Source organism: Periplaneta americana, chromosome 3 (genome assembly GCF_040183065.1).
Source record: "Periplaneta americana isolate PAMFEO1 chromosome 3, P.americana_PAMFEO1_priV1, whole genome shotgun sequence".
Taxonomy (NCBI): domain Eukaryota; kingdom Metazoa; phylum Arthropoda; class Insecta; order Blattodea; family Blattidae; genus Periplaneta; species Periplaneta americana.
In genome coordinates this window covers 41,573,584-41,586,536 of record NC_091119.1, presented here as the reverse complement: position 1 = coordinate 41,586,536, position 12,953 = coordinate 41,573,584, and the positions used below count along the sequence as shown (strand labels likewise).

Here is a 12,953-nt window from a genome sequence, read left to right as displayed (position 1 = left end):
TTATTCACTAATTTAATTATTGTTTTATTTATTTCATGACCATTTTTAGTAATTACTTGAAGTGTTCGCTACTGGACACAGTTTTATAGTATATTGACCGGGCCGAAGAAGGATCGATGAACTTAGGTTTTCATTGGTCCATTGTGCGCCATGTGATTATTTTCCCACTCCGTTGGCGGCTACCATTCCACCTAGGCCCGCCGAATAAAATCCTATCTCGGGGATGACAAAATACTTAGCATGCCACCCCCTTTAGTGAAATAAAGTTGTGGATCCCTTGTCATAGATTTATGGCATGTAAAATAATTCTGTGCCTGATAGAGGGCTCCTAGTGAAAATTGTCGCCTATATTTGGCCCACGTTGAATTTTGACGCTGAATAAACATATGTCTAAAAATCCTTAGTTTTTTAGTTATTAATGAAAGAACATAATGCAACATCTGTTAGATATTGTCAGCTTGGTGGCAAGTGTTGCAACTTTAATCAATTCAGAAACTCATAACAATGAAAGTGGAAGCAAGAGGAGAACATTTTGAACATTTGTTTTGAGTTTCTGAATTGATTAAAGTTACAAAACTTGCTGCCAAGCTGACAATATCTAACAGATGTTTCATTATATTCTTTCATTAATAACTAAAAACTAAGGATTTTAGGATATATGTTTATAGGAACGTTTTTTCTTGTTATGGTGTGAGGAACATGCCCCCAAGGTTTGTCAAATTATTTCTGAAACACCCTGTATAGGGCGTACAATGAACCAAAGCGTGCCTATTTCTTTCAGAATCTGAAAATGACTTTTCGTATCATCACAATACTTTTTCTTCAACCTTCGTAGAATGAAAAATTAAAACAACAAAAATGATGTTGAGAAAGACTAAAAGAGTTGATAATAATGAATACGATTGAGGTAATGATGATGATGATGATGATGATATAGGCCCACGTACGTAGTCATCGAACTGATCGAGCGCTGCTGATGTGAAGTGTTTTGCAGCTTATTCCCTGGTCTTATTACTGTTGCTTCTATTTTTCTGGAAATTATATTGACTCTATAGGAAGACATTCTGTTTGTTTATTTTCAGCTCGCACAACTTTTGCCAATGGAAGAAAACTTCCTTCTACTCTTCCGGTTTGACAACCCACTAGAATCCAGCGTCGAGTTCATGAAGGTGAGTGCATGAATGTCCTAAGTCATGATTTTATTCTTAACATTTCAGAATTAGAGTTTAAGCCACAGTCACATTTTTCGCATTTTACTACTCGACTTCTAAAAGCGCAACAAACTTTGAATGTAAATGTGCAAATAAGTGACAATCACATTGGACTTCAGAAACGAAGATAGTAATGGAGAAAATGAAATCAGAGATGTATTTGAACTAATCTGAATTTAAATGAAATCTATTTTTTTTAGTAGGTTATTTTACGAGCTTTATCAACAGCTTAGGTTATTTAGCGTCTGAATGATATGAAGGTGATAATGCCGGTGAAATGAGTCCGGGGTCCAACACCGAAAGTTACCCAGCATTTGCTCATATTGGGTTGAGGGAAAACCCCGGAAAAAACCTCAACCAGGTAACTTGCCCCGACCGGGAATCGAACCCGGGCCACCTGGTCTGCGGCTAGACGCTCTAACCGGTACTCCACAGGTGTGGACTAAATGAAATCTAATGGCATGGGCAATGTTCAAAAAGGTATTGAGCAATAGATGTTCAGGAATTTATTTCAAAGAGTAGGTGCAGTTCATATAAATTAAGTGAACAATTTTTTTTCTAATTGATTTATATAATTCCATCGCATATTATAAATTGTGAGCGAAGATTTAGTTCCATGGATCTTGTAAAAACTGGAATTAGAAACCGCCTTTCAGTAAAAAGAATTAGCACTCTGCTAACAATAAATCTTGAAGAGCCTACTAGTAAAGAATTTCAATGTTTAGAGTGCCCATAAAATAACGTATTTTAATGTGGCGTAAATTCAGCAGCAATTGATTCTAAACATACCTACGTCTAATGATTTACTTACATAAGTAAATCTAGAGTGTGAAAAGATGGATTGAAAGTAATAAAACTCCAAGAAATAAATTACATAACTTTTTGTTTCTGCATACTTTATTAATTTTATCTTTCTGCACAATTATTTATAATATTGCACAAGCATTCCGCAATTTGTACAAATATAATTTTTCATTTGTGTATTTTTGCGACATTTATTTATTTTCTAGCCTAAACCCTGCTTCAGATGATAATGATTGTGAACCATACTAGCTCAGTTGGTAAAGTAACTGACTGCAAACTGCAAGGCGCCGGGTTCGTTGCGATGTGTTTCTTGTTAGCATAAATTTCAGGCTACATTCAACTTGTTGTCAGATTGACTACCGGTTCTTTTCGGAGGTAAAATGGCTGCCGGAGCGTGGTGCTGACTACATAACCTCCCTCTCGTTCCTAGGTTCGAAAAGCAAGTAATCTCCAATGCTTTCATACCATTTTATCTCACATAAAACATAAAAGTAAAATGCACTTGCATATAATATTGGAGGTGCATAAATTTTCAACTTGTTTTTAATGTATACAAAGTTTTTCTTTTGTTTCTTTGCTATATCTCTTACATAATTACTTAATATGAATGAATTACCCATAGGCGTAGATCAGTCGGCTAAGGCGTTTACCTGCCGATCCGGAGTTGCGCTCGACCGTGGGTTTGATTCCCGCTTGGGCTGATTACATGTTTGGGTTTTTTCCGAGGTTTTTCCCCAACTCTAAGCGAATGTCAGATAATTTACGGCCAATCCTCGGCCTCATCTCGCAAACTACATCTAGCTATCACCTATTCCAACTACGCTAAATAACCGAGTAGTTGATAAAGCGTAGTTAAATAACCAACTAAAAAAATACAAATTAATTGCATTGTAATTATACAGGGTGATTCGTTTGGGTATGGATAAAATAAAAGCACCGCAAAACATTTACTTCTGAACTTTATTTGTTGAAACTGCATACAACACTGAAAGATTGGAGATTCCTCAGACCCCAACATGACCCCCATTGCGCACCCTGCACAACTCATAACGGTGATGCAATTCAGCCCATGTCCGTTGTAAAGTAAGAGGGGTGATTTGATGAAAAGCTTGAGTAATTTTTACTCTCAGATCATCAATGTTCCTGGGTTTCTGTGAATAGACAATGTCTTTAACAAAACTCTACACGAAGAAGTCAGGAGGGGTTAGATTTGGGGAGTTTGGGGTCCAAGCGAAGAGATAGCTGCTTCTTCTGCTGGGTTTCGCCTGCAACCTCCTGCATGTTTTTTTTAACACAGAACCTTTTTCTACAAATGTTCGATATCACAACATTATGGAATTGTATTTAGGTACATTACGCACACCATAATCACGTCGAAATTCCCTTTGAACTCTCTTAACACTCAAATTTAGCAAACCAAAGAACACATTGTGCCCGCTGTTGATTTGTAGTAGCTATGTTAATCATCTACGATTTTCATTTCATAACCAGCAAGAAATTTTTCCTACTATCATAATAGCTTTATAATAATAAATTAATATTATCCATGCCCAAACGGATCAGACTATTTTCGTATGCATTTATCATTACTGCTACTTACATTTCTGTCGATTAAAAAATCTAGTAATAATTGAAGTTCAATTTCTAATGGTTTATCGTTAATTCAAGAAGTCATTCAATAGCGTTTTTGTATCTTTGCGGGGTCAACACACACGCACTCTTAACGAGAATAGTACATTATGCAACGAGCCTATAATGGTAATAATTAAGACGCATGTATGTTCCTTTATGAAACGAGCGCAAGCGAGTATCATAATTTTCATACGAGCGTCTTAATTACCATTATAGATAAGTTTCATACGACTTTTTATGCTCGACTATATTTCTAACTTGAAATTATTCATAAGTATTCATGTTACGGTTATGTAAGTGAGGAGCGGAACTGATCTGAATTGTGAGATGTGCGCAGACGCGAAAGTATTGATTTTTTCCGAGGCACGTATGTGATTGACCTTGATATAATCTAGAGAATAACATGAAGATTAGTCTTGATATAACCTGTAAATTGATTTAGAATTGAAAAACGAGATGGCAAATTGAATTTATTTGAATATTATTTACAATTAACGCTAATTATTATAGTAACAGAACATAACCTTCTGCGACAGTATTGGATTTCCAGCCTCCGTGACTTTTCGCTAATTGTCTTTCAATTGCATATCCGAGAGTAATCAATACTTGCGGTTTCATAATGGTACAGTGGTGATTTCTCATTGGCTGAACAACTGAATTATAATGAATAGGTGTACTTTAATGAGGTGCATTAAAGAGCTACTACCAGGTGTATAATTACTACATTTCGGCATGGTCGAGCATAAAATAATTTTTAAAACAATAGTTGAACCAAATATTTTATTGCATAAAAAATTATGCTGCAGTCCAGGTCCTTATGAGTGCTGTTGACACGTCGAACACTCTGACAAAGTAAGATGCGGCAGGAAAATGTGTTGCGTTCGGCTGCTCTCGTCAGATTTCGTGGTTCCAATGTTTTTTAGTTGGTTATTTAAAGATGTTGTATCAAATACTAGGTTATGTAGTGGTGATAGCAAGATGCAACTTTGTCTTCGATTATTTGTAGCCAAACTGAAGTTTACATTGGGCTCACTGATAGAATCATATGATCAGTTCATGTTCTATTTTCTGTGAGTGTGAGATGATTCGATTTGTAAGATGGCTGTATTTTTGAAAATTAATTTTTCATTCAGCCGTTGTAATGATTCCAACGACTGGGGTAAACTCACCTGGAAACGAAAGTAGATAGCAACAAACTTCGAAGCGTTCTAAAAACTTAATCGTTACCATCAATAAAAAGTACAAACGACACCTTTTCTGTAAAATCCACGAGTTTTTCTTAATTTATAATAATCTGGTTTTCTCTTCAACATATGTACATTTCAATGATAATGTCATTCTAGTTTACGTTTTACTCTTTTGCTCCTGCTTGCAGATCTGGAGGGAATACGACACAGACGGCAGCGGCTACATAGAAGCTGATGAACTCAAGGTGAGTGCTTACTTATCATTACCTACAATTATTAAAAAATCATAAAATTTATACCCAGATTAATCTGGAATGGAATACATCTCGCTATACATTCCACCAGAAAATCTTCTTAACATCTCTATTAGAGATGAACAAACTAACTGCCGCTCTCGCTCGCTGTGTTCGTTGCATTTGTCTTTCGAGTCTCGTCTCGTCATTCTCGTGCGCTTCGAGTCTCGCTCATCATTCTCGAAATAGCATTTGGTCGGCGTGGAAAAATGTGAAAATGTAGTCCTTACTCTCCAGTCGTGATTATATAATGAGTTTTCTTAGAGTGATCTGTGAGATGCACGTAACACGAAAAAAACAAATTGATTAAATTAAGATATTGAGAGCCATCGTAATTTTTGGAGCCAATCATTTAAGAGGATATGTATGATTTTTAAAACTTCCACAATTGTCCGCCAACATTTGTGAAATTCAAACTATATAAACAGATCTATAATAATATCATCTGTAGACAGTTTGGTGCAATTAGGTCTAATAGTTTTGAAATTATATTTTTAAGTATATTTTATATTGACGTTAATAAAAAAGCTCGTTTCATCAAAGTTTTCAAAATGTTAAGTTCATATTAGCTAAAAATCCTGAAAATAGTTATTGGAATAAAAGTGAATTAGCATTTTGAGCTTAGTAATAGTATAAGTTAAAGTGCAATCAAAGATAAAATATTATTTCTAAATTAAAGAAACACATGTCTAATAAAAGTAAATATCCAGAAACAAGCAACAAATAAAACATCAACAAAATAAAGAAATAAAAGGGATCTAGATACAATCTACTGACCTAAATGTAAATTAATTTACCTTCGATGTCAATTCCGAAACCAATTTATTTCTCTCTTCTCCTGAATAATGCCTATATTTTTTCATGTTGCGTCTCATAATGCCGTTTTATGTTGCTTTTTTTTGCAAATGACATTTTTTTACACAACAAACATTGGACTTCATCACCATGTTCGAAGCATAAATATTGTATTTTCCACTCTTCCTTGAAAGGTTTAAGCGCTTCCCTTCCGTCATGATGTGCTGTGTTCTAACAAGGGAAGGGTTTCGGCTCGAACTGGAATTTTTTGTTAAAAATTTGTACAGAGGCTTACCTCACAATGATGATGAAGACCGTAAAAGCATTCATTTATGTAACTCTCCGTTTGGTTGGTATTGGTCAATACACTTCTTTAAAAATGTGCATGAGGATTCTATATAAAATGCATAAAACAGCATGGAGCAGAGCAATAATCACAACACACAGAAGTAACACCTGGACAATCTTCTGAACCACACTCCAGTGCTGAAAAATCAAATGCCACCTGAATTAAATTTTTGAAGTCCGAGACTTGTTCACGATTCACGTAACCAGCTGACTGCCAGGAATACTGAAGTATAAGGCAGTATACTGGAGCAGGCAACTTGTTATGAATAACAGAGTGCATTTTTATTATAAACACTCGATTTCCCAAGTTAAGTTCTGGATTCTGAGCAAGAGTCCTTATGCAATCTGTTATCCTCCGACCGTATATTTTGTATTGTCTAAGGAAATAGATATTCAGAAGCTTGATATATTCAGTTTTTTTTAGATGGAATGATCATACATTCCATGTCCTAGCCTTAGAATGATTCATTTATTAAGGTTGCGTCCTTGTGCGCATTCAATGACTCACACAACAGTATATACTTTTGATTAGCTGCAATATTTTCAGACAGAACGTTGGAGAAAAATGTTCTTAAATGGGCTTTAGACATTTTACCACTCGCACTAGCTTCTAGGCTAAGCTAGGCTTACGGGTAAAGTGTCCCATCCCCTTAACTTGTGCAGTGCTCTCCCCACCCCTCAACTTGTACAGTGCTCTAACAGACAAACCACACATTACACAAACGAAAGCTTTTGGGAGCTTTACAGAGATGTAAAGATGGGCCTGTATACAAATTTTGGATACGAAATTCCTCTTCGAGCCGAAACCCTTCCCCTGTAAGATCTGTACAGCTGTCAAAAAAAAAAAAAGTGGCCGTACTCGTGAACAGCGAATATTTTCAAAGTCCACTTCGGGTCGCGGCGATGTTACACGATGCATGTGCTTGTACAAGTAGTTCCCGAACTATGAAAGTGTTCCATGTCTGCGCCTCGTAGGCCAGCGGTAGAGTGCTTGTTTAATGATTCAAAGGTTGTGGGTTCGGGCCTTCTTCATGTTTTCACTTTATTTTTAATCGTTCTTTAGTGATATAAATGATATTCAAATTATCATTTATATCCAGTTATCGTTCTTTATGGATATCACGTTATTTATATTTTGTTATCGTTCTTTAGAGATATGAATAAAATTCAAGTCATCGTTTGTATTCTGTTATCTTTTTATAACCATATGAATAATAATTATTATTGTATCTCCAATGGGGGTTAGCCCTATTTTACATATGTATATTAGGGCTATAGTTTTATACACAAAAATGATAAGCATAAAGAGAAATGGAAAAGAAAATTAAATTAGCTTACGTGATGTAAACAAAACATAAACAATCCGTACATTAGGCATTGCGATTGCAAAATAAATATCAGGTATCAATTTGAAACATACAAAAACATTAACAACACACATACGTAACACTTCTATAACACAAATACGCAGCCTTCCGTACCATACATCATAAATTAATACACAATAGTCATACAAACACAATCAAACTATAATTACGACATTGCGACGACATCAAGCATCACATAACTGACTCACATACATAACAAATCAAGCATCCGTTACAACCCATACACTTCAACATAATAACCACACTTTTAAAAGTTACAAATTTGGCTCCAAGAAGAATAAATAGGACACTGTTACTAATTACTATTCTTCTACAATTTCTTAAATATATCTGTAATAAATCTGTGAAATTCCGATATGAATAATATTCACGTTTTTTATATTGTTATCGTTCTTTAGCGATATAGATAATATTCAAGTTATCATTTATATTCTGTTTTCCTTCATTAGCATTATAAAATAATATTCAAGTTATTTATATTGTTATTGTTCTTTCGCAATATAAATAATCTGTATTTGGTGTAAGTAATTATTATAACACAAATAACCATCTTTCTTTGTAAAATAGGTTATTTTATTTAGATAATTAAATAAGTATTATATAATATCTTATATTAATTAAACAAACCGATATTTATCATTTATATTCTGTTATCGTTCTTTAGTGATACTGTATAAATAATATTCAAGTTATTTATATTGCAATCGTTCTTTAGCGATATAAATAACATAAATTTAATATTAGGTTTGGAAAAATCCAGTTGCATAATACTGGTATTAGTTTTTCTTCTTGTATTGTTACATTATACTATCTTGAACCACAATAAAATGAAAAGGAGTAACGAGGAATTGAACCTGAGACGTTGACATCTAAATTTCGACGTTCGTCCGCTGAGCTACGAGGGCAAAAGTGTGGAAACATTTTCGGAAAAATTGGCCCAATCACACTCTAAGATTTTCTGATGATTCGTAGAAGCTAGTCCAGGATGCGGGGGGCAAAGGCTAATTGAGATTTCCCGGTCTCTGATCGGGTCAAACATCCTGATAGAATTAATATTTAACCCTTGCCGCGACTTTCGGTGAAGTCCGGAGGGCCCAATTAGTCAAATCCACTCTCCTCATCTCCATGCTTGGGTCCCCTGGAATTCAATAAGATGCGAAAGAGATAGTGGTGTGCGGAAAGCAACGGGATGTTACCGCATTTAGGCCTATCCTTCCCAAGAAAAGCTGCAAACATGAACAAAGGAAGCTTTTAATAGAAGAAGAAGGATCTTCTGCGGACCTCTGGAAAAAGAACTAAGGAAGAGACTAGTGAAGTGCTTTGTGTGGAGTGTGGCATTGTATGGGAAAGGAACATGGACATTACGACGAAATGAAGAGAAACGAATTGAAGCATTTGAAATGTGGCTGTGGTGAAGAACGGTGCGTGTGAAGTGGACAGACAGAATAAGAAATAAAATTGTGTTTGAAAAAGTGAGTGAAGAAAGAATGATGCTGAAACTGATTAGAAAGAGAAAAAGGAATTGTTTGGGTCTCTGGTTGAAAAGAATACTAGACGACTTTAGGATATGTGGATCATATGCGGAGACTAAGAGGAAGGCAGAAAATAGGAAAGATTGGAGATTGCTGGGTTTGCAATGAAAGACTTGCCCATGGACAGTACACTTATGTATGTATGTTCAGAATGCCTGGAATATCTTGTCTAAGAACAGTCGCTATTTGCAAAGACTAGTCAATTCCATGCCCACTCGACTGCAAGATGATCGAGATAAGAGGAAGATAGACTAAATATTGAATTGTGGCTTTTTGTTTTGTTTTTTGAACGCTTAATTGTTTGAATGTTTTAAGGCCGACCCCAGTAAATTTGTTTTGTTTATGCCACGAAAGATATTTTTATTGAGAATAAAATCTTTTTTCTTTCCATTTGCAGCCACAATATCATAATGATAAAGTCATGGCATAATATATTAATGAACCTGATGTTATTTACTAAAATAATCGTAAAAGAGAAAGGAGCCATTATGTATAGTTTGTCTCTCTCAAAAACATAACAAAAAAGAACATAAAAAGCACGAGGTTGTAGTCGAACGCAGGACCTCATGAATAAGAGGCCTGAACGCTACCATTACGCTATCGAATCACAGAGAGAATACTTCAATTATAACTGTAGATATCAGGCAACGTGGTCCAACAACATGTAACATCGCCTGTCTCCGAATTATAGCGAAGATACCCGAAGGGAACTTTGTTCCAGGAGAGCGGCCACTTTTTCTTTTGACAGCTGTACATCCTTTAGCAATGTTTACAGGTAAAAGAGCTCTCGCTCGACATTATTAGTCGCCATCGCAAGACTGACCTAGGACAGTCTGCGATGATCGTATGATGGTAGTTCAAGAATTTATTTCGAATCGCAAAGTGTTTGGATGTCGGAAGGGGGCCGTTTTAAGAATGACATGTGAGACAGATCTATTTTAAGATACGTTTGTAGATAGGTCTATAAATTTGTATTCCAGACTTAAAAAATAATGACTTCTTGGCGAGAATTTGAGTTAAGGGCAACTAGCGAACGAATCTCTGTGTACAATGAATAGTGTCAAATGAAACGAATTATGTAGAACAGATATTTTTAAGTCGTAAAATTTCAAGCTAGAACTATTTTCCCTCCATCGTAGCATGGAGTTGGCAGTAGTTGACAGAAGTTGTTCACATGGAAGACAAGAGAGAGCTATTGGTGAATGGCTTATCGTTGTTTTTGTTGTTTTGTTAATTTTGCTGTTATTTTTGTGATACGTCAAATGCAGAAATTAATTTGAAGCGCAGATCGTTGCCTCCTGTTTCCAATTCCGTGTGACAGGGTTTGTTATTTATGGATTAAAATAATACGATGGTATATTCAATATGATACTGTTTGGATTAAACATTTTTCAGGATGAATATAGCGCACATTTTACACAAAATTAAATAACAAACACACTTAATTCTCAGATTAATTACGCCATTTTCGGCGATAGTCTGCCATATTTCTGACAGTAGTTCAATTTCGCTGTGATACCTCCTTTTGATCTCGGAGGAAAAATTTGTTGTGATACTTTATGAATATCATTAAAATTATTAAATATGCACACACACAGAAAATGAACCACTGACAGGAATGAACCTTAAGAGGAAATGCGGATAAAATGTTGGTCATTTCCAGTCAAAAATCGCATTTTCGTTTTATTGTAAAAATTAATCAGAAATCTCTTATTTATATTTTGATCAAGTTCCAATGCTCTGTGGCACTCGAAAACATAAAAATTACGCAATATATAAATGACTGCACGCTTGAACTTTAATTCCATGCAAATTTTACAAGCTGTTTCCTCGCACTTTCTTTCAGCACATTTCGTCAGGTTCGAAGTGTAAAGGCTCCTATAATTCTGACTGTAGGAACTAGAGATGAACAAAACTAACTGCCGCTCTCGCTCGCTGTGTTCGTTGCATTTATCTTTCGAGTCTCGTCTCGTCATTCTCGTGTGCTTGGAGTCTCGCTCTTCATTCTCGAAATATCATTTGGTGGACGTGGAAAGATTTCGTAACTTTGAATAACATACATCATTGAAATAAATAACATTAGAAATGTTTAAATGAGACAAAAATACAAAATAGAACAGTATCTTATTTATCAAAATGTTCTGGTTTTATTATATGACTAGCCGTACCCGTGCGCTCCGCTGCACCCGTTAGAAATAAATATAAATTAATTACATAATTAAAATAGGATATTTGATCCAGGGAAGATTCGTGTTTGATAGAAGGATAAATCGTTTAATATGTTACTTAATTTAAATCGTATTATTAAAATGCGATCATTTTGGTCCAGAGACCACTCATTTGGTGCAATGACAATTCCTTTAACATGTTTCTTAATTTTTATTACATGCATCCATACTTTAATGAACATTGACATATCATTTAGATTTAATGTGTATATTTTATTTTACTTGCTATATGTTTCCATTGAATTATGATATTAACTTAATTTTAACCCTTGTTTTCAACGTATTCAGTAAATGGCGCTTGGGCCACTATGGTTTTGAACCCTTCAAGTAACTTAAATAACTTATATTATATTATATTATATTATATTATATTATATTATATTATATTATATTATATTATATTATATTATATTATATTATATTATATTATATTATATTATATTATATTATATTATATAAAAAATGTGTTGATAACGGATGTACACAGATAAGTAAGTTTTTAATTTGTTATTGGGGCTCTTGAATCTCAGGAGGAACAAATTTTATTTTACAACAGCGCAACATAATCTGCTTGGCTCATTACCCAATTTTTTTGCATTGCATTTAATGCATATGTATTTTATGTATTTTAACACGATTCAATTGAGCATAGTTAAAATTTGGATTATAAAATAATGGAATGCTAAGCTAACATATTATTACTGCATACTAAATCAATACACTCTTGTGGTTCGTTAATTTTCTGAGATAAACATTATTTTAAGAAATACAGGAAACGAATACATAGAATAGCCTATCAAGTTGTTTGTGCATAAGAAGCTATTTTAATCTTACCTGTCCTCAATTCACTCCGAAGTTACTGTAATAACATTATAGCATTATGTCCATATAGAGAAACTACACGTTCCAATGGTGAAATAATAATTAATTACAGAAATCGGTTAATTTAGCTTCCGATATTACTTCATAGAAACACAGAAACATTTTCTGTAGGCTATGATTCATAGCTTTCGATTTTTTTTTGTTCGATTGTTGTTGACCAAGGCCACTTATATACGAATTCATTTGTTTATTTCATTACACCGCCTTAGATGGCAGTTATTTTAATTTTGAAACTCATTTATCTCATTAAATATCAGTCCTATGAAACTTTTTCAAAGAATAAAACTTATCGGAAATGATTTTTAAAGAAATGTTTGTTATGTAACATTTTTCACAAAAATCAATAATAAGCGAGATATTTCGATTTATTTAATTCAGACCACCTTATCACCCCCCTTTTAAATAATGTATTTTGAATGCCATATAGCCTAAAATCTAAGTTACAACGAACTTAATTTATATTCCAATTTTCATCGAAATCGGTTCAGCCATTATTGCGTGAAAAGGTAACAACATACAGACAGACAAACATACAAACAAAAGTTTCAAAAAAGCGATTTTCGGTTTCAGGGTGGTTAATTATATATGTTAGGACCAATTATTTTTGGAAAATCGAAAATTACCAGAAAAATTTCGACTACAGATTTATTACT

The 12,953-nt window shown here is 34.2% G+C and overlaps 1 protein-coding gene across 2 annotated transcripts in view; it reads left to right on the top strand.

The window, feature by feature from the left end:
* Cbp53E (Calbindin 53E) overlaps positions 1 to 12,953 on the top strand; it is an 886,322-nt gene that overhangs the window by 747,407 nt on the left and 125,962 nt on the right. For both annotated transcript variants that reach the window (XM_069820369.1, XM_069820368.1), the window contains 2 exons: positions 1,083 to 1,169; positions 5,023 to 5,079. In XM_069820369.1, coding sequence (XP_069676470.1) covers positions 1,083 to 1,169; positions 5,023 to 5,079 — 144 coding nt within the window. The remainder of the gene's footprint in view (positions 1 to 1,082; positions 1,170 to 5,022; positions 5,080 to 12,953) is intronic.